This window comes from Nothoprocta perdicaria, unplaced genomic scaffold (assembly GCF_003342845.1).
Source record: "Nothoprocta perdicaria isolate Ctin4 unplaced genomic scaffold, notPer1 scaffold_87, whole genome shotgun sequence".
NCBI classification, from domain to species: Eukaryota; Metazoa; Chordata; class Aves; order Tinamiformes; family Tinamidae; genus Nothoprocta; species Nothoprocta perdicaria.
In genome coordinates, this window is record NW_020456165.1 from 1,047,572 (window position 1) to 1,068,917 (window position 21,346).

The 21,346-nt window shown below is 38.2% G+C and overlaps 1 protein-coding gene across 3 annotated transcripts in view; it reads right to left on the bottom strand.

Moving 5' to 3' along the window:
* Positions 1-18,183, bottom strand: part of LRRFIP2 (LRR binding FLII interacting protein 2) — a 44,571-nt gene extending 26,388 nt beyond the window's left edge. For all 3 annotated transcript variants that reach the window (XM_026052338.1, XM_026052337.1, XM_026052336.1), the window contains exons 1-3: positions 18,052-18,183; positions 8,718-8,864; positions 3,201-3,287 (exon numbers count right to left, since the gene is read on the bottom strand). In XM_026052338.1, the coding sequence (XP_025908123.1) occupies positions 3,201-3,287; positions 8,718-8,807 (177 nt within the window). In that variant the 5' untranslated portion in view covers positions 8,808-8,864; positions 18,052-18,183. The remainder of the gene's footprint in view (positions 1-3,200; positions 3,288-8,717; positions 8,865-18,051) is intronic.
* Positions 18,184-21,346: the final 3,163 nt, after the last annotated feature.

A 21,346-nucleotide genomic window follows, 5' to 3' on the forward strand; every position in this document is an offset into this window, starting at 1 on the left:
TCGTGAGAAATATGGCAAAGCTAATTTAAAACTAAGGGGAAAGTGCTTTTAGCTCAAAGCTTCTCAGATTTTTAGTTACAAGCAGCAAGCATGTTAAGAGAGAGAGTTTAATTTTTAAATAAACCATTTTAAAGTCAGAAGAGATGCTAAAACTAGAAATCCTTCCTAAAATGAGTCTCTTACTATAGTTTACAATATGAAGCACCCTAAAGATTTTAAGTAGTGCTTCTTCAGAGTTGAAAGCTCAGCCTCCAATACAGTCACGAAGCCTGAGGCTTTGTATTAGCACAAAGATCAGTTCCATACTATGTTCATCTCTCAAGTGCCTCAAGTCTAAACGGACAAACATGCAATTTGCGACTAACTTTTGCATCTTGCATATAGATATTTTATCAACAGTTGCCTACAGATTCTGCAGCTGCTGCTTAACCAGGATTCGTCTAACAGTGTGAGTAGCCACTGAATACATTGAATGAATATGCTCCTACCATGCAGAGCTTGAGATTCAGATACAATTTGCTACAAATGGCTACCTTTGGTAAGTCACCTACAAATCTCTTCCTGACATAAAAATCAGGAAATGCCAAGACAGGATTAAATGTTTCAAAGCAGAACTAAAACACTACAATATGTATTGCAAGTAGATAGGCACTGCTAGCACTTATCAAGCCCAATTGCTAGGAATTTACATTTGCAATATGTACGTTAGCTAAGGTGAGAGGCTTCCTGATCTAGAAGAGGGAATCCACATTTGCCCAGAATCTTCCTGTAGCAGAAGAGTCTCTTACGAGAAGAAGGGGTTGACATCCAAGTGTGGTGGTGTTAACAGGTTGGGAAATTGGTTCTTCAGCAGAGAAAGCAATGAAAAGCACACTGCTCCAAAAAATAAAATAGGGCAACTGCTATGCATGCAAGTTCCAGGAGGACAATGATACAGTACCAAGTCTGCACAACTTTTTGCCAATAAAATTTCTAAAGACAGTTCTAGGATTTCTCAAGAGAAGTGCTGATTAACTGTAACAGTAGTTTTAACCATTTGAAACTATGTGAAGTCTTGGCATGTCTTACTTAAATCTCCATTCAAACACTCACAGTAAAAATTCAAAAAACCCATCCTCCCATTGTACTAGATAGCAACCTCTGTGCCTTCCTACTTAGAGGATTTAATCTAAATAAACAGCCAAACATTCTATCAACATTAGTTAGAGCTGGAGGCAAGTGGTAAAAGAATGCATAAGTAAGCCTGGGCATGTCACCTGGATTTGCTTTTAAAAGTGCATATGGAGATCGGGGCTTCCCCCCCGCCCCCCTCCAATCATTTAAAAATAAGTCACAGAAATTATTTAATCATCAGTGAAAAATCAGCATTTATTACCTTACTCAAAGAAAAAAATAAAGTCTGCCAATACTTGAAATTAATAAATTATATCAATAGATTGAAAATAATGTGGCTTCATTCTAAATGTAATTTACAATTTGAAGCCAGCGCATGCTGGAAAGCATCTCATTTCAAGGAAAAGCATCTCACACTCCAATGTTTGTCTTTTGCTTCCGTAAAGCATATTCCATATCCACATTCATAAACAATCATCCACTTTCCCTGATAAAAACCCATTTGAAATGGCACGATGCAAACCATTAGTAAATTATTTTCTTCAACTCCTCAGTTAGTTCTCTGTTGGCAAAACCATGCACATCAGGCAGTTTTAGCCTACCATCCATTTCTGAATATGAGCCCATTTTCTATCATATGAGCGCTGAGAAAGCTATAGAATGTAAAAAGAAAATAAACAAACCATTTACAACACAGATTAATCACTATACAAGAAGGGATTCCCAGGTAGAAAAATTAAAATATAAATTTAATTTCCATATATCTTTTACAGAAAGATACTTATGCATTTAGAAAACTGAAGATCAGGAATAAGTAGTCACGTAAAATGAGTAACACTTTTCTTAAATGAACCATACCCATTATCTCACCAAAACAGTATGCATTTACATCATTTTCAATGCAATTACCATAACTATTAATAATAATATCCAATTCTTTTGCACAGCAAGTCAAAATCCAAGTTAATTTCAATGACCATGATATACTCAAAGGCTACTAGAAACCTAATTTTCAACTTTCTTGTTCCAAAAAAGAAATGCAAACTTTCTCAGGAGATAGTGGCATAATATGTAATTGTGTGTGTGTAAATATTATCAGATTCCTATTAAACTCTTTTAAATGAGCATATCCTGACAGTTAAGTATTTAATCATTGTAAACATTTCTAGTATGAGCCATAACAAAAGAAACTAATCAAGAACGGCATGTGAAAATCATATATGCAAATTATTCAATTACTAAGCATTAGTAATTATATTTTTACAATATATTATAAGTAAAAAATAATTCTCTACTTTTTGTAGTTGCTTGCCCTCAACAGTGTACCTTTGAGGTACAGTTACATTCATAATGGTTGCCAGTTATCCATATCCATCTGAATCTTTTGCACAGTAGCACACAGAAACCACTTTGACATAAGTCACTGTTCTTATAAGAACATGGAAAAATGGATCTAATAACTCAAATCCAAATAACTACTAACTGTCTTTCATTTGTGTGTCAGCTGTTGCAAACTTTTCTATGTAAAATTACTTGTGCATGCCTTATTTCTGGACATTCCTACTACGTTCTCCTTCTGTTCACTTAAAATCAAATACGCAGTAGTTAAAACAAAAAAAAAGCAAACCTTGGGCCTTAAAATATTTAAAGGTACATATTTAAGGGTAGACATTTAGATTCACCTTTGTTCAAATTTGCTTGCTAGTGCTGAAATCACAGTATTTGTTAAAACATTCACACACCTGGTTTTGCCTGTAAAGCCAGATTTTTAAAAATCACTTTTAAAATCTTATTTTCATTTTAAAGCAAGAATGCTAATGCCTGTTTTATGTAGCAGACCCTTGATTATGTGCTCAAAATGAATGTTCACTTAGATATTTTGTGAAATGTCACTACAAGTAAACTATCAATTTAGATATATAATCCCTTGGGAAGCAGAAGCTTCAGGAGGGTGAGAGAGAAGGTAACAGATTTTTGATGCTATAAAGAACAGCATATAGCTGAGCTACATTGAAAGACCAAGTCCAATGCAAGGATAGAAATAAAATAATATACATTAAGGATTTTAGTAATTTGTGACAGTTTACCTCTTTTTGTTGTCTCTCCAGTTCTCTCATACGTATGTCTCTTGCTTCTGCTCGAGCTGCCCGTTTGGCTGCAAGCCTGGCTTCTGCCTATGAGCAAATTGAAAATACTTAAAGTTCAAAATATACTTTTGTGCAATGGTTTCATTAATCAATTTAATAATGTCTTCATAGAAATACATTAACATCCTAACAACAAAAAATACTTTAATCCAAGTTCCTCGCTTTTTCCTTCAAGGCTCTATACTTCCAGCTCCCCTTACTAAAGGTTAACCTCCAGCACTATTCAACATACTCATAAGTAACTGCAGGATCTTGGGCCAAAGAAAAAAAATTTTTTTTTTTTTAAGTGTAAAAAGAAAGTAAATATTTTAAACTACTGCTGCTCCTGTTACATGAAAAGGCTCTGGTCTCACTTGGAATTATTTTAAAAAGCAAATACTGCTTAGACATGGAATTCCTCAATATGGTAGTGGAATTACTAGCAATGATAAAATAAAATCAATTATTGGACAAAATGGGATAAAGACAAATAGGGGGTTACAGTTGGACAATAAGCAACTAAATCGCTCAGCACCAAAAGGACAGTTGCATTCCTTTCCTCTCTGGGCCTTATACTCTCAACAACTTACTCAGATACCACTTTAACACGTGGAATTTACTCTCAGCCAGTTTAACTCCCTAACATAAGCAGAAACAGCAAATAAAAAACAAATGAGTAGTTTTCTACTGTGTGAGTGAACTGAGTTGGCTTGTGGAAGGATCTTAGGAAGAAGCAAAAGCAGAACCGAATAGCATTGAGGTCTCTCTCCCTTTTCAGTGGCCACCGAGTTCTCCCTCCTTTTTCAGTAAGCCATTAGATCTCACTTGCTTGGGAAAGCTACACAGTGGCCACAAATACTACTGCTTATTTTTCTCCCTTTCCCCTTTCCTTTCCCCTTAGCCTCACACAGAAAGAGGCATTGCTTTTAATATTGAAAATGCTATTGAAATTTACTCATTTACATGCATTTATTTGGTTTTGACATAAAGCTAGAAGCTGAAGAAAATACAAGCTCAATTGTTTCATGTTTGGATAATAAGAAAGAATTTCCATGAACTTAAAATTCTTGAAATACTAAATCACTGAAGTCAGGTTTGCCACAAAAACAGGTTTGTCTATCCACTGTTAATTATAAGCTTTTGAGAAGCACCAGCACTTGAAAATTCAAAACTGCTGACATCCAAAGCATGTAATTGGATAGAACATTTTAGAATAAGATTTTGAATTAAGAATCCAGAGACAATGACAAAAAGCGGAAAACAGAGGTTTATATAAAACTTAGAAACTTACAAAACATATGTGACAACCAAAAATAACTAGTTTATCATTTATCATTGTTACAATTCAGGGATAAGGAAGGAATATTTAACTCCATTTAAAATACATTTAAGCTCCAGATAGAAAAAAGGCCAATTGAATTGCAAGACAGTATGCCAACAAGAAACAACTTTGTTACTTAAAAATAGGCAAGTTCACCTCAAATACTCTTACCCAAACTTTTATGTATTTCGCATACTCGGAAAGTGTGATTCCAGATCACACCAGGACACTAACTTACTACTACTCAATCACTTCTCAGCGAGCATGAAGCTACTGCTCTTTCTATACACTGGCAGCAAGAACTAAGCTAAGAGAAATTCCGAGGCAGCAGGAAGTGTTTTCTCCCTTCCCACTCTATGCTGCCCTTTTCGGCCAGCCTGAGCTTCTGGGGCAAATACACTTTCATACAGGCAGCCAGCACAGAGAGAGAAAGGAGTCAACCAGCTGATGCATCTGTCTCATTCTATCTACAGCTCACCAGACACACACAAACAGCCTTCGGACTCTGGCAAGACTTTAACTGTCCTGTTAAAGACAGAAAGTTAATTCATTTATTGACTCATGCTATAAAACCCAACCTCTATTTCACCATTCACTCCTACAACTAGTGACCAAACTTTCATATTTGCTACTACAGTAATGGGAAAAAGCTCTAACAATTCATTAAACCCTTCAAAGGATTCAGAAAAAAAACTATGCAAAATTGTATTGTATGGATTACATCTGAAATTGAAGAAAACATTTTTAGAGAATAGTTTTAACAAAACCTTTAATGATTCAGTCTTACTATTATTAATCTGAGCAATCAGATTCACCTGAAAAGCAGAAAACTCCAGAAAAGCAAAGAAATCAACAAGTTTGATAAAAGTGTAGTTCAGATTTTATCACAATTTAGGCCAAAAAATGAATAACACAGAAAACTGAAAGACTACCATGATAATACATGCCTCTCTTTTGAATTACTGTATCACTCTCTACTATTGTCTGCAAGGGGTTGTATTGAGGCAGGGGTTGGTCTCTTCTCTGAACTAACTACTGATAGGACAAGAAGAAATGGCTCCAGGTTGCACTGGGAAGGTTCAGGTTAGATATTAGGAAAAAAATTCTGCATGGAAAGAATAGTCAAGCATCAGAACTGGCTGCCCAGGGAAGCAGTTAGCAGTTAGCATCCCCGGCAGGTGTTCAAGAAATGTGGAGATGAGGCCCTTAGGAAGGCGGTTTAGCAGGCAGGGTAGTGATGAGTTTATGGTTGGACTCAATGATCTTGAAGGTCTTTTCCAGCCATAATAATGCTACAATTCTATGAATTCTAAGAGCAGTCCTCAAATGGAGTAGGACTCATACAAACCCTGAAAACTATGTTATTGAAATTCAAAAGTGAAAAACAATCCAGCTCTATTCCAAAGAAGACTGCTTTCCCCCTGGATGCTGCTATTCACCCTCTTGTGTTAATAAAGAAAACCCAAGAAAGCAGTCATGAAACAAATTTCATTGACAGACTGCTTGTAGACAAAATCCTTCAACTACAGTGAAGTCAAGTCAGTAGATATCTGTTAAGAGAAACGCAAGGCTACACAAATTTGCATAGGGAATTGTTTGGAAAACAAGGAGCTATTTCAGGCTATGAAAGCGGTAGAAAAAAATCTAGACTGGCTCTGTAAGGAGAGGTAAAAGGGCAGGCAGTCATTTTGCAGTGCTTTGCTAACTGAAATAAAGGACACCAAATACATCACTACTTGTTCACACAAGCTTGGGATTGGGAGCAAAACGTTTTCCTTTTCTCTTCTAGAACTTGATTAAAAAAAAAAATTAGTTTTAAGAATCTCTGGATCAACCACTACCATTCTGATACCTGAGTTTCAGCAGTCATTCTGTGAACAATCTCTAGAATAAACATGCAGTGATGATACAGCACTCTAGTATTTGATTATAGTACAACTTGTTAAAAAGAGAGATTTGAAAAGTTTTATTTGAAAAGCTTCTAAAAGAAATTTTCTATTTGCTATAAACAAATGAGAACTCAAGTTTCTCCCTCCAGAAGCTAGGCTAGCTGAAAGCAGTAATCAATTCTAAGTTATTTTGATGCATATGCTTATCAAAAATGTGATTAGAAATAGTCTCTTTCCATCACAGATGGTAGAGCCTGCCAATTCTCTTATTTTCAGCTAAAAAAATCCTAACAGCTATTTGTAATGAATTAGAAAATTGTCGTTGCTTATTATTCTTCTTTCTTACTTTATTTTTTTTATATATACACACACACTGCCAAAATATTCTGCAGATTTCAAACACATTTATCTCAGCTTCCAGGAATAGGATTTAGTTCTTTAGTTAAAAAGTGTGCTGGCTTTGGCAAGCAAAAAATGAGAAACAAGGAAAAGATCAGATTTGAGTTTGAATGCCTCTTTATGATTAGGGTCTTTAGAGTCTTCCCTTTTTGAGGAGTTTCCAAAGATTTTTCACAGTCCTTCACCAAGATATCAAAGGATAAGCATAAAAAGATAGCAAAATCTTGGTAAAATACAGAATTAATGTAGTAGGTAATGTTCCTTTCATCCACTGCTGAGCAAGAGCAAGCAGAATTGCATAGTATTAACAGACACTTTCCTCTTTCCTCTTGTTTGCAAGAAGAATTTCAGTAGGAAATGACAGCAGCTTGTTTTTGATTTTCATAATGGAGAGAAAGAGGTTCCTTAATTAGTTCAGATTCAGGATAAAAGCTTTACTAGGATAAAAAGTAGGCTGTAAGAAAAAGAGCATTCACCTACAAAAAATAATACTTTTTAAACACAATTAAAAATCATACTGCTGTCATGGGTAACACTATATATAACTCCTAACTAGACAAGCAATTTGCAGCTTTTACAAGCCCGCATCTTTCCATACTCACTAGGCTGAAGCAGGGGAAGGTCTCTCCCACACGATGGCAGTTGCGAGCAAACAAGCCTAGTTACTATGGTCCTTTTCTGTCATTACCTTATTTCTATTAGACCATACTTCTTACATTACCATATCTTTTTTTAAAAAAAACATTACCATACTTTTACCATAATACCTTAATCGCATATTGCCTTATATAATGCAGATTCCTTCTCCTGCTTTAAATATTCTTCCCTCAGAGACAAAGCTTGAGGAGAAAGCATGCGGCCCAAAGACAGCTGGTGCTGTGAGAACTTCCATAGACTTGGTGTCAACACGCACTTGCAGAAAGTTGCCAGAAACATGAAAGTGATTTTTGCTGACTGAGCATTTCCTTTATTTACAGTCAGTAATAGCTACTTAAACAGAGGCTGTATTTTCAAAGACCTGTAATCTATTTTCTTACAATGTATATACATAAACATATATACAAACAAATTTTATACATATACACACACATATATAAAGATTTTAAGTCTTGTATTTATGTCAACCAGAACAAGCAGCTTTGCAGATAACATAGCTCAAATTTTCTCCATCTCTTTGTATACAAACAGTATTAATGCTTCTGTTTAATACTGTTTCTCCCCAGAAAAACTGAAGTCCAGATAGAGGTCTGTAGGACACAATTTCAGATGTCTCCTTACTATATCTGGTAGTGCAAAAATCCACCTTTTTTTTTTTAATCAACTTCTCAATAGTATTTTTGGTTGGTTAGCTCCAACCCTTTATTTTTGAGCTATGACCTTGGTACAGCATATATACTATTTTTGACAGATTTGATATTAACATTTTAAAAAGCATGTGTTTGTTGCCACTTAATCATTTTAATAATGACTATTACACATTCAACACTAACTGACAACACAGGTTATTTTAAGCACATACAGGGCAATAGGATACACACGGAGTTTTTTCAGTTTTAGCCTAGGGTAGCAATTGAATTTCTCATTTATCTTGATTTTTTTAAAGTATACAGCTACATGTAGATCTGCTGAGGTTTAAGTGTGATACTATAGAGTTACATTAAATCATGCAACATATATCATTTTAAAGTGACATTTGCTGAAATAGTGGTTACAAGTGTTCCTAGTTTGTATTTTTGTCATACTCTGGGTAAACACATTTGGTATTTTTAATGGACAGCTCAATAATCATTCTTTTTTTCTGAACACCGTGTTAATTAAGTTTGCTTTCAACCACATTTTGAAATAGAAGACAATTTTAAATTAACAAACCTCTCTGGCAATGTTACTCAAAGCTTCATCTTCTGCAGAAAATCTGTCTTTCACCGGAGTTCTTTTCCTTCCTGATCCAGGAGTCCCCATTTTTATTCTCTAGGTTCTGTATATGCAAGATGGACAGAAAAAAAGTTGTTTTCAGATCTAGGAAAAAAAAAAGAAAAAAGTAATAAGTTTCCCAATTCTTTATCTCTAAAAGAAAGCTACATGCAATTGGCACAAGTTTCTCCAGCAGTCATAGTTCTGAGACAATTCTATCACAAAAATCTTGTGAAAGCTCTATACAACACCCTTGCCTCCCACAAGGCATACATGCACAGTTCAGTTTTTCTCCTTTTAAGTTTTCCACTGCATAAAACTCAATTTTGAGCATACAGCTTCAAAGTACTGAGCTGTGCACAGCTGTCAACTATTGCTAAGTGAAGATATGCAACTACCTTGTCACTTTTCACAGCTCCTAAAAGCAAGAGTGTTATCTATATAGACTTTGGAGAAGGTATAGGTGTCAATGCTTCCTCAAAAAAGAAATTACACATCTCTCTCCAAAACAGAATGATTCTGCAGACAGTTTTTCCTAAGCAACCAAGCAGCTAAGAGAGACTTATAACATCCAATGAGAAGTCTATGTGTGACCTATAACAGTAAAGACATTTCTGAATAAAAATTCTTTGGTCTAACAAGAATTTCTAATTCAGAAAATGGAGAGAAACATACAAAACCATATATCCGCTGTAATACATAAAGTACCCTGCAGTCTTCTTCCAAAATTCCTTTGCCATCAATTGCAAGTGTATGATAAACACTGTCAACAAAATACAACATATTTTCACATGCTCAGCCACAGACAGCAAAACATTACTCATTAAAAAAACTAATATCTTCAAATATCCTAAATAATTCCTATTTTCATATAGCCAGGTCCTTCCAAATGTCAGATCAAATTTTGGTGGCAATTTAGCTATTCTATATGAAAGAGCTAAGGGTCCCACACAAAGCTTATAAAGTTACCTTTCTTCAAGCAAGATTTGCTTCTGGCCTTGCACAGCATTATATTGGCAATGCTCTTCATATTAAAAAACATTTGCAAGAGTCATCTTCCATGCTGGATCTACCTAACAGACAATCCTTTCTATTTAATCAAAATTAAAAAAAAAAAAAGAATGTAAGGATTTTTTTTTTTAATTCAAGTTGATTTCCTTGTTTTTATACAGCCAAGTCAAAAAAAAGAGAGGGGATACTTTCCAGGACTCCAAGATAATCAATAGCATCACCGTTTTCTATGTTTTAGTTTCTATACTTCTTACCCCGTCCCCAACTTCTTGCCTCTATCTCTGTCTTAGAGAAGGTCTTTTTCTCTGCTTCAACTTCTGCATGTATTTTACAGTTTTCTATGCATTACAGGAGGAAGTCCCACTGTTTGTTCTTGGAAAAAGAAGAGCAGAGATTGAAGAGAATCTAAGAGCAGAAGTGAAGTGAGGCTGTGAACTAAGATCTTCTGGGACAAGTAGTATTGCTGTTCAATAAGAGTCTCTTTTCAGTCCAAAAAAACAAGCAAGTAAACTCATACTTTGTACTCAGATGAACTTACATGTTTATACCCAGGAAGCAATTTTGCTGTCTCAGAAGCTGAAATTCAAGCTGAGAACTACAGGCTGTTGCCCACATTTGGAAAAAGCTCTCCAAAAATCTACATGTCTTCAGTAATTCTTAATGGCTGCCTTAATATAAACATGCAAATAAAATGCTAAGCAAATTTATATCAATGCATAAAATAATAATCCCTTTCTACAAAGGGGACTTAGAAGGCTATATATTACCAAAGTCAAAAAATATTAGCATAAATCAGCTCATGCAATACAACTCAAATCTGCCTACTAAGAGAGACCAACAAGGCTGAAAATTCTTTTAATTTGCACATATCAAGTTGCATTTCTTAGCAAAATATTTAGCATATAGGTAAAAACTGTTGAGGAGCTACATGTAACATATAACAGATCCACAAATCTCTCAAACATGTCACTTCTAATAGACAACAAACTGGTTCGTTAATTCACTAAGATTTTTCTTAAATGACAGACTGATTTAGGCAATGGTTTATAACAGGTTATATAACTATTTTTAGTATAGGCATGTTCAGACTGCCAATAATTGCTTAATGTATATACAAATTGCGATGGTTAAAAAATCTAAATGTAAGTACTTCTAACGAGCAAAAAGTTCTCCATCCAAGTTTGACTATGCTCACAAGAACAGAGAAATAGTTTTGCAGTAATGCATGTATGGCACCCATGCCAGCCATCTGCCATACTTGTTTGCCATAGATGTAAATGAAACTCCTGTCTGAGCATGACCCCAAGAAAACGGAGCAGCAACAGGCAGACTGAAGAAATACATAGCTATTGCCTTGGCTTACAAAGATGAATTAGCAAAGTCAAAGCTCAGTAAAGCTTGTACTGCAAAGCACAAGATAGATTCTATAAGGACACAGGCAACAAAAGAGTGCAAGAAACCTGTGAGGTCATTGCTCAATGACGCAGGGAACACAGGTAGAGTCTTTATAGGACCCACCCTTGTCAAAATAGCCTGTGTAGCAACACTCTGAAGGCAGGAATGGGAGTACGTGCAAGTCAAATATTCAAAACAGTCTGAGATGATGGCTGCTCCAAACTGATCATGTTGAAGAGGAAGGCAGGCAGCTAGATTAAACAGTAACTGGGAAATTACAGAAAGGCTTCTGCAACACAGGAGTTGGCCTGAAAAGAAGTTTAAGAGCAGCATAAAAATCTGTGCTCTAGAAGAGAGAGAGCAGTTGAGCATTGGAAAGGGGACCTAGAGAGGCCATGAAACCTCAGCCCTAAAAATATTCAAAACTTGCCTGGGCAATGCCCTTAACAGCCTGCTCTAACTGACCACACTTGGAGCAAGTGGTCGGACACAGTGACCTCCATAAATCCCTTTGAACATAAACAATTCTAAGATGCTGTAATTACTACTGACAGCTTTGAAGCTAAATTTCAACACAAGCAATCCTTAGTAGGATGTTTTTGAATTCCTTTAAAGGTTTTGTCACTGCTTCTTCTGTTCCACAGAACTTTTATCTAGTTGACATTATCTCAGAATATTTCATGCCTTTTTACATAATTCTGTAGTAAAGAACTCCAGTTCAATTATGAACTTAAAATTCTATTGCTAAAACTGTGATGATATTTCTTCTAATATAAGTTCAGGCGGCAAATAGTTTGAGATAAGGGGAAACTGCATTATTAACTGAAAATGTAGCAAATAATAATTCTCAAGTCATGTCTATTACATGTTTTGTTTTCACTGTAGGCTGTTACATGCCATATTACAGATAGATGATGAAGAGGCATTTAATTTGCAAATCTAATATATTTAGGTTTCAAGAAATGTGATGAGGGAGGAAACATGCTACCAAAGTATCACTGGAAGTGTCATATAAGTACTACATTTTTTCCTCTCTGTTCCAAAAGATGCTTTACATTTGGTGATCTCATTTATTCTTTATCCTTAAATTCCCAGCAGTTTCAGCTAGGAGAAACCTTGTGATTCTCCCCTACTATTTTCAGCAAACCTTCAATTGTTTATGAAAAAATAACCTTTATAAAATTATGTCAGAATGCTAACACAACGCAGTTTATTTTCTGTTTTAAAAAAACACTGCTGAGCAGTAGCTTATACATGAAGTCTTCAACATTATAATTATTAGGAGCATGTGTGGTCAGAATGCAGTGGATTTTTCTATCAATAACATTTTGTTTGTTATTAAGGTGTCCCTAGACCAGGTGCCAGGTATAGCACAAGCAGGATAAAAGAAATCACCTTTGCTTGACTTGACTTCGGTTGAATTTAATTCCTCATCTTAGAAACCCTGAAGTTCCCAAACTTAGAACACCTGTGGGGAAGTTGCCCAGCTTCCCTCTCTCATTTCTCTTCACTCCAGGTGAAGAAATACAGGAAAAAAAAAAAATAACTTCAAGTTAAACACTGCTGTCTACTTTTTCTCCTATTACACTGCAAGACTAGAGGTAGAAGATTCTTTGTTTTTTCTTTCTTTCCCTTAAATTTTCGTTTGTCTTGCATAAAACAGAAGCCACACTACACTTTAAGGCTGTATCACTCACCATCTTCAGTGACACCACCTGCTCCAATGCCTGGGTTTCAGCCAGTGTACTTGGCATCACATACATGCAAGGCATTCAGATACTACAGTGTGAACAGGCTATAAATAAACAGACTGAACCCCTGCTTCACTTTTAAAGAGCACTGCAAGATGATTAAAATTCACCTGTGTAGAAGCAGTCTCTGTATATTTGATCCTGCAAATATACACCAGTAGAACCAGGCCCATAGCTTCCTAATACTGGAATACAAGCAAACCACTTCTGTATTTGGAGTCCAGAGCCACAGACACAGCAACTTGCATCTTTAAAAATACTGATGCTTTTAATCCTGGGAAAGAGTGCATCTTTTAACTGTAATAACCCTGAAACTTCTTACATGATTTGGGTTATCCACTAGCAAAGTTCATTTTTGGAGTTGCCACACATCTTTAAACATCTGAAAGTGTTTGGCCCAGACACAAGTGGATGGCCCAGAATCCTACAGAATTCTGCTAGCTGTGGCTGACATCTGATGAGATAAATACTACTGTGAATTTGGTCATTACAGATTATCATATGAATTGACAAGGCATACAGAAAAGAACCCTGTAGGTCTGATACACTTCTGCATCAATCTTAAACAAGACACAGCACCAAGCTTTTGTAATCACTAGGTAATTTTTTGATTTCATAAGAGCAAAAAGGAAATGAAGTCAGTGGTAGACAGGAACTCAAATTTGAATACAGAGAATGGGCAGAATTTCTTGAAATAAAACAGTGTGAAAACCTAGAAGAAAAAAATGAACAAAGATTACTTGAATTAATAATTAGAAAAATATTAATAATATGGGGAATTAATATAAGGAGTGGGAGAAAAAATAAAATCAGCAATCAAGTCTTATTTCCTGATCAAAATGAATCACTACTTGTTTATTTATGGTAGTTCCACAAATGACAAAATAACAAAGGAACGTACTTTTGAAATATTCTCAAGAGCAAAAGCTTTTTCAGACACCTAACTGAAAAGAAAGAGTTAAATAGCAGGTCTACTACACAGTGAGAAGAGTTGAAATTAAAGGATTTAAACTGACTTCATAAATTCATTGAATTCTTGCCCTCTAGTTTAAGCAATCAGTACTACCAGCAACGGTGTAAATGCAGGGTAGACAGCAAGACTGAAGGTATGGAAGCTACTATATGCAGAATTATAGCAGAATTAGAACTTAACAGGCTCAGGAGTACAGCATAAAGCTCCCATCCCAGAAAGTTTAAAGAGCTCTTTCATGAAAACGCAGCTCTAGTAGCAAGGCTATATCAACAAATCAGAGTTGTTATTATTACGGCAAAACAGCAGAAGTAGCATTTATAGAGAGAAGGAATCATACTGGAATCTACTATCTTCTTGGCTTTTACCTTTAGTGCTACGTGAGAGCAAGCTCAAGAAGACAAGGAAATCAAGAGATATAAAACAACATGACTAACATAATAGCCTTCTCCATTAACTAACATACAAGGGCATGTTCTTTGGAATTAGTGTTTCAGTTGAAAGAAAGGCTCCAAAACACTTGAGAAAGAAAAGTAACTGCGTGTACCAACTAATCAGAGGTTAAGTACAACCTACTAAAAAGGGAAGGTGGGGGGTATAAATAATACAATAATTTCAAGAGTTCACTTAGTATTTTCATTCTCAAAAGCCTTGTTCAAAAAAAACATTTAATGTACACTAGAACCAGTACAAAACAGAAATGGTAAAATGAGTAAAAAAAGCCTAATATTAAAGGAAAAAGGCAAATACTGAGAAAGGGATATAGTTACTGCCTGCTGAAAGACTATAGTTCTTATTACCATTGTAATGGAAGTAAAGCTATTCCAACACATAAATAATGTTTCCATTAATAAAAAGGTTATTTGTCTCTAATCCTCTCTGTTTGCACAAGTGTCTCCCCTCCAAGAAAAAAGTTCCCCTTTGGCTAGTTAAAAGTCAATCCACTACAAGTGGAGAACTGCACAATCTACCCTAATGCAGCAGTTGATTTGCCTTTTTAAAATCTGAAAAATAAACCTCTTTGAGAGCATTATGTTTTAAAAAGAAAATTATAATTCCCTACAAGAAACTGAGATCCCTTAATTCTTTAGTGTTACAGGGCTATAGGGGAACATAAGCTCACCAGTTAACAAAAACGCTGTCACACAGTGTGTAAAAGTGTTGTCTGATTGAGCTATAAACTGCAACTCTGCCTGGTCAGCATCAATATACTGAAAATAATCCAATAGAGTAGGGGGTACCAGTGCAGTGTGCAGCTCTGCAAGGTCACCAAGCATCTCCAGACCTACCAAGTTATCTTTCATGACCTTCTTGTATCCTTAAAGCTACCAAAATTCTGAGATATCACCATGCAAATCGCTGTGCCTCACTTCAAGCAGTGGCACTTATTTTTCTATGAGATATGAACACCAACTACGAGTTCTCTGTCAGTCAGCTGCCAACAGCTGCACTTGCAGATACCATTACTTCCCCAGATGATAAAGTGTTAGGTACAGGATATTATCACCAGTAATGAGAAATATCTGCAAAGCTCTTACAATGGTCAGCCACCAAAGGGCATCTCAGGGCACAATGTGATGCAGTATATAGGAGCAGTATAACATAGTTGAATCTTTCTATAAACAGTGCTACCATAAATGATAAAGCTCCAGAAACAGACTAAGAAGTCAAATGCTGTCATAAAATACGAGGAAAAGATAGCATTAATAACGACCACAAGAAAAAATGATGGGAATGCATAATAAAAAACAAATCCAGAAAAATCTTGTGTGTTTATTCTAAAATTGAGCAAACAGAATTTTTACACTGTCAGCATTTTTTCAAAATAAGTATTCTTGTGTCATTTTGCGAAAGAAAGATCCATTACTCATTAAAAAAACATACTGCTACTATATTGAGGCTCCTTTTTTTTCCTCTTTAAAGTTTTAAACAAACAAAGAGCCCCATGGCAACAACCTACATTCAGTAACAAGTTGCAACTATTTAAGATATTTTTTCCATTAACAATTTCCTATTTAGAACACGCCTACACTTCCCCCCCCCCCCCTTTTTTTTTTTAAATTTATTCACATTATTGCTACAGTTCAGTACAATGAAGAGAGCAGCAATCAGGGCAACTTCTGGGTATCTCTTAGAGCTTTTTCCACCTGCTGCTTCTTCATTAGCTGACATAACCCTGGCTGATGAACTCTCTACTTAAAGAGCAGCCAGTAGGCTTAGAAATATTTGTACCCACTTGAGCTCTTTGGGAGCTACCCCTTCACCCCTCCTCTTGCAGCAGCTCTAGTATACATAACTATATGATTAAAATAATAAATAGAACATTGTCTTCAAAAGCAGACAGCATTACTTATGTATCATGCAAAATATCACATAAAATATTTCGCAAAATGCATACAATTACATGTCCGTCCATTGTGTGTACTTACACGTTTATCTAGTTTCCCTATAGCCAAGCCAAAAAATTCACTGATTTTTTTCTGAAAGTATCTCTGATCACTAGCATACACTACTGAACTGTACAGCCCAATAAGTACCATTACACTGCTCAAATCAGGATTTCACAGATATAGCAGTCATATAGTATAAAATCTCCTTCGTACTGGTTTGTCATTCTCTCCTGGCAATATACACTAGAAGTGTACACATTATATTATCCTATAGGGATTTTTCCTCCTTTGATCTATGTACACTACACTTTTCACGCTAGCTGTATCAAAGTCTATTTTGTCTTTTTTTCTTCAAAAAACTAACATGTCCTAGACAAAGCCCTATGACTTCAATTCCATTTAAATTGTGCTTTCCAAAAATGTGCATATGTTGAAATACCATGTAATCTATATAACAAGAGTCATATGAGCACCTTTCTTGGAGTCATTTCATGAGCGATACTGACATTTAAAAGCAACAAGCATCCACCTTGCACATTTCACAAAACCTTCCTCTGATCACAGGTTCCCAGGTAGAGACAAGTGAAACTGACTTCACACTCCAAGATAAACATTTCTAAGCCCAAGTAACAAAACAAACACCAAGTACAGCATACCGTGTATGTCAAACAGTATTCCATACTGCTAGAACACCCTTTTCTTTTCTTGCATCATCACTAAGGAATTACATTAACTAAGAAAACAGATATGTATTAAAAAGACATCTATTTCTGGGACCCAAAGGTCATATATTTACATAGTTGCCAGCCAAGATACAATGAAAGCTTAAAAAACTCCCCAGACAAGAACTGATTTGATCTCAGATGAACTACAAAGAAATTTAGATCTCTAAAGATGTTGAAAACTAAAACTGTGACACTGAAAGAATAAACTGTTCATACACTTTCTTATTTCAAGCCTAAGATAGATAGTGGTCTCTCCAGAATGAAGGAATTCATTGCAGAGAATATAGATACAGATTCATAGCAAAACATTTCTGCTGTTGGTGAAAATATCACATTAGGGCCCAAACCAACAACCCTTAAACATAGCTATGTTCTCATGCGCCTTCCAAACTCAGGATAGCACCCATCTCCCCTAAGACCAGATAATATCACAGCATTTTCCTTACAATCTTAAGAGCAGAGCAAACCAAGTACCCTCCTCTAGTGACCACCCACACAAGTAATACATCCTGCTGCTTTGGGAAACCCTAAAGATGTAGTAGTGCACTTGGAGGAAACGTGAGAGGCACTGAAATACAAGCAGCCGTGATTTCAAGATACCTCTCTTTTTATCCTCCCCTCTGCCACCCTCCGCCTTCCCTACTGAAGCTGGGGGAGAGCTCCCACAACGGGGCAGTCAGCGAGTGTGAATGACACCTTCCCGCCGGCCCGCAGACCGGGAAAACGCTGGAGGCCGGCGTGTGGGAAGCGCACGCCGGAAGAGGTCGGCCGGCCGGCCGCGGCTTCCCCCGCTCCAAGTCTGACACGGCCGGAGGGAAAGCGGGGGCGCACATCCCGGCACGGGGCCGCGGCCGTTATTGTTCCCCTTCCCCTCACCTACCTGACAACGGAACCCGGCTAACGCGCCGCATCCTCCCCGCCTCGCCTCGGGAAGAGCCAGGTTCCCGCCGGGCTTTCCTGCCCGAGCTCACACGTACGTAGGGGCCACCCTCGCTGCCTGCCCCCCGGCCCGGCCCTCTCCCACTTCGCGTGCGGCCCCAAGGCACTTACCTGCGGGCCAGCCCGCTGCGGCCCCGCGGCCAAGTGCGGGCTCGCGGGTCCGGCGCGGCCGCAAGCTCCTTCCTCTCCCCCACTGCGCACACCGGCAGTGCGAGGCAGAGACACGGGAGCGGCCCCGGGGCGAGCACGGGCGCTGCCGCCCGCGGGCCTCGGCAGGGCAGCCGCTTCCTCGCGTCACCCTCCTACCCTGCGCCGGGAGGGCGGCGCCGGAGCCCAGGCCGGCGGCCGGGGCGAGGCAACCGCACCGCTCCGCCCGCCCTCACCGCCTCCCCCTCACGAAGCCGCGAGGAAACAGCGGTTAATTTCAAACCGCTCGCGAGGCGGGGGGAGGGGGAGAGGCGCCGCGGGGCGGCCGTTACGGGAGGGGCGCGGCCGTTACGGGAGGGGCGCGCCACGCCCCGCCCACAGGCGGGCGGGGCGCAGTGCGCAAGCGCGGAGGGCGGGCGCATGCGCAGGGCTGGGAGGGCGGTGCCGGGAGGCGGCGGGGCGGGGGCTGAGTCACGGCGCGGCGGGCGGGGGTGGCAGCGCAGGGTTTTTTTTACGTGTTTTATTTGTTTGTTCACTTATTTTAGAGTTAGAAACACTCTCACGCACTTTCTCTTACCACGTCCCAAGTAGTAGTGGAATTTCATGCCACTAAATCTTCTCTGTACACGTTTATATGTAGGGTTTCAAGGCATAGCAAAGGAAATGAAAAGTATTGTTAAATTTATTCCTGTTTATGCCCAAAGAACCGGTTAACATTCACGGGAGCGCTAATAAGAACCTGGTGTAATGGGGGTGGATGGGGTCCATAGGTGTTCCAGTGTGTCTGCTGCTAGGAGTGACTGTAAGTGTGGCTGGAGACAACCAGTGATGTGGAGGAAATGTCATTTCACCAGTTATAAACACAGATGTGAGCGAAAAGCCTGATTGCAGTGACAGAATCAAGGACACACCCGGGAGCCCTTGGCAGAGGTGAAATCTCATTTTAGCAAAACGAGCCCAAGTAGAGGAACCTAAAGCAAAGAAGAAGGACACGCAGGTGAATTAAACCTGATAGAGCAGGCAGAGAACACCTTCCTTGACATTCATTAATATTGTAAAAGTAGTTCTTTGTGAAGATGTGGACCCCCCCCTCCTGCTTCCTCACCTGCTCACACACTGTAGCTGCACACGGTGCTTATTTTATTATTTTAATGCCCCACTGGCTTGTACTGGGATGGATGGTGATCTCATTGCCCGGAGAGAAGAGGTTCCTGTGAACCAACAGCAGCAAAGACAAGGACAATATAAGAACTGTGCTTTTATTTGAGGCTCATTCTTAAAGAAACACTCATTGACAGTTTTTCCAGGCTCTGTGAAGTGAGTCTTCTTTAAAAAAAAAAGGAAGTCTCAGGCCATTTTGGTGGGTTTAGGAGAAATACGTGATTCCCTCTTGTGGGACTGGCGTGTGTGAATCCCTCAAGACACGGGATCCCCCAGGATCCTGCGTCACATCCCTGCGTGGGATGATCGGGATGTTCGCTGTGAACGCGCTGCCATATCCAAGGGAAAACAGTTTCCAGTTGTCTTTAAGTTTTTCCCTGACGAGACGTGGGGACTCGCTTGCGTTTGGTCTTTCAATATGACGGGCAGCACATTTTTCTTTCATGATGCAGCAGAAAGCACGTGTCTGTGAGCCCAGACCCGCATTTTTGTGGCCTGAAAGAGTAATTGTTTGCTTTTCTGGAGAGCAGTGCCCAGGACAGCACGTCACACGGCGCGGATACCGCAGGGAGCCACACGGGATGTCACGGCAGCAGCGACACTCGCGAACCGGTCAGGAATTTTCAGCATGGGCCTTTAATTAGAAACCCGAAAATGAAAGGGAACACTTGGACTTTTTCTGTGAAGCGGCTCCAGTTATGCATAAGGAATGATTTATGGATCTTCCTTGACTAAATGCTCTTTGGAGTGACTGTGAAGGCAATGAAACACTGCTGAAACTGCCTTTGGATTCATTTTCTCTTCCCAAATTTCACTATTTCATGGTAGGTTAGTATAAACTCATAATGTAACCTGCTGATTTACTCATTTTCTCTAGAAGGCCACCTCTAAACCTGGTTTGCTCAGGTGAGGCGTAAGGTGGGTGAAACCTTAATTCTGCTTGACTTGATTCACCTTAAGAAAGTGAATCCGGGATGGATTCACTGTTTGGCATATTCTAACCATGACAGGCATCATCTTGCTGCAATAATTTATATATAATTTTAAAGAGACTTTATTCTATGCATATATAGAATACATATAGTTTTAAAGAGACTGTCTGTTCAACTGCTAAGTTGTTTCACTTATGGAGACAGTCTGGTGCAATGTATCGTTTTGGAAAGTTCTCACCACAACCCTCCACTTCCTTCTCTTCCCGTTTTGTCTCCTTCCTTTCCTGCAGTTCCCATCTTCTCACTACAGACACCATCACTCAACAGTTGCTTTGAGGCCACTTTTTTACCTGTAAGCAGCAGACCCTCTTCAAGAGATGGCCAGCGTTGTTAGATGTTTGTTCCCTTCTCCCCACAAAAACGGTGTTAAAACACTGCACCGTGACAAGCAGAAAATTAACTTTGTGGGCTGCACTGGAACAAAAGGCAAAATTTTACATTTTTTATGGTAAAGAGTGGTAACTTCTTTTTTTCTTTTCAGATTTGTTATTGGGTTATTGTTCTTATATGAGATGTTTAACTTCTCCTGAACACTTGCTTGAATGACGCTTCATTCATCAAATGCACAGCCAACAACACATTAAATAAATGTTTTTTCAGGCTCAGCATTGATAATCAAAAAATACATATATGAGGAAAACAACATTGCCTTCCTCTCATACAGTGATGTACTGCATTGCCAGTCTATAATTTGCTGACTAGACAAGCGAAATATATTTCTATCTACTGGAAAATATACTCACTTCATTGGCAGATGTAGCAAAAGAATCAGTAATTCTGTGGCAAACAAAAATACTTTTAAAAAATTCACAACCATCTCTGTTGAAGCACTTGGCATTATCCAAAGTAATGCTGGTTTTCAGTTACAGTCAAAGTAAGAGGCAAAAGGTTGGATAACATCAGTGAAATGATGGGAAACAACCTTATCCTTTAATAGAATATTTTAAACAGCTGTAAAACGGAATGCATGCAGGTTGTGTGCTGAACATAAACATGAAATTCCTTCTTGTTTCAATCTTTTGTAGAACATGAGTGTCTGGAGGGACTATTTATTACCAGGCTTCCTCTGTATTTTTGCATAAATAAAAATATATTTATCTAATAGA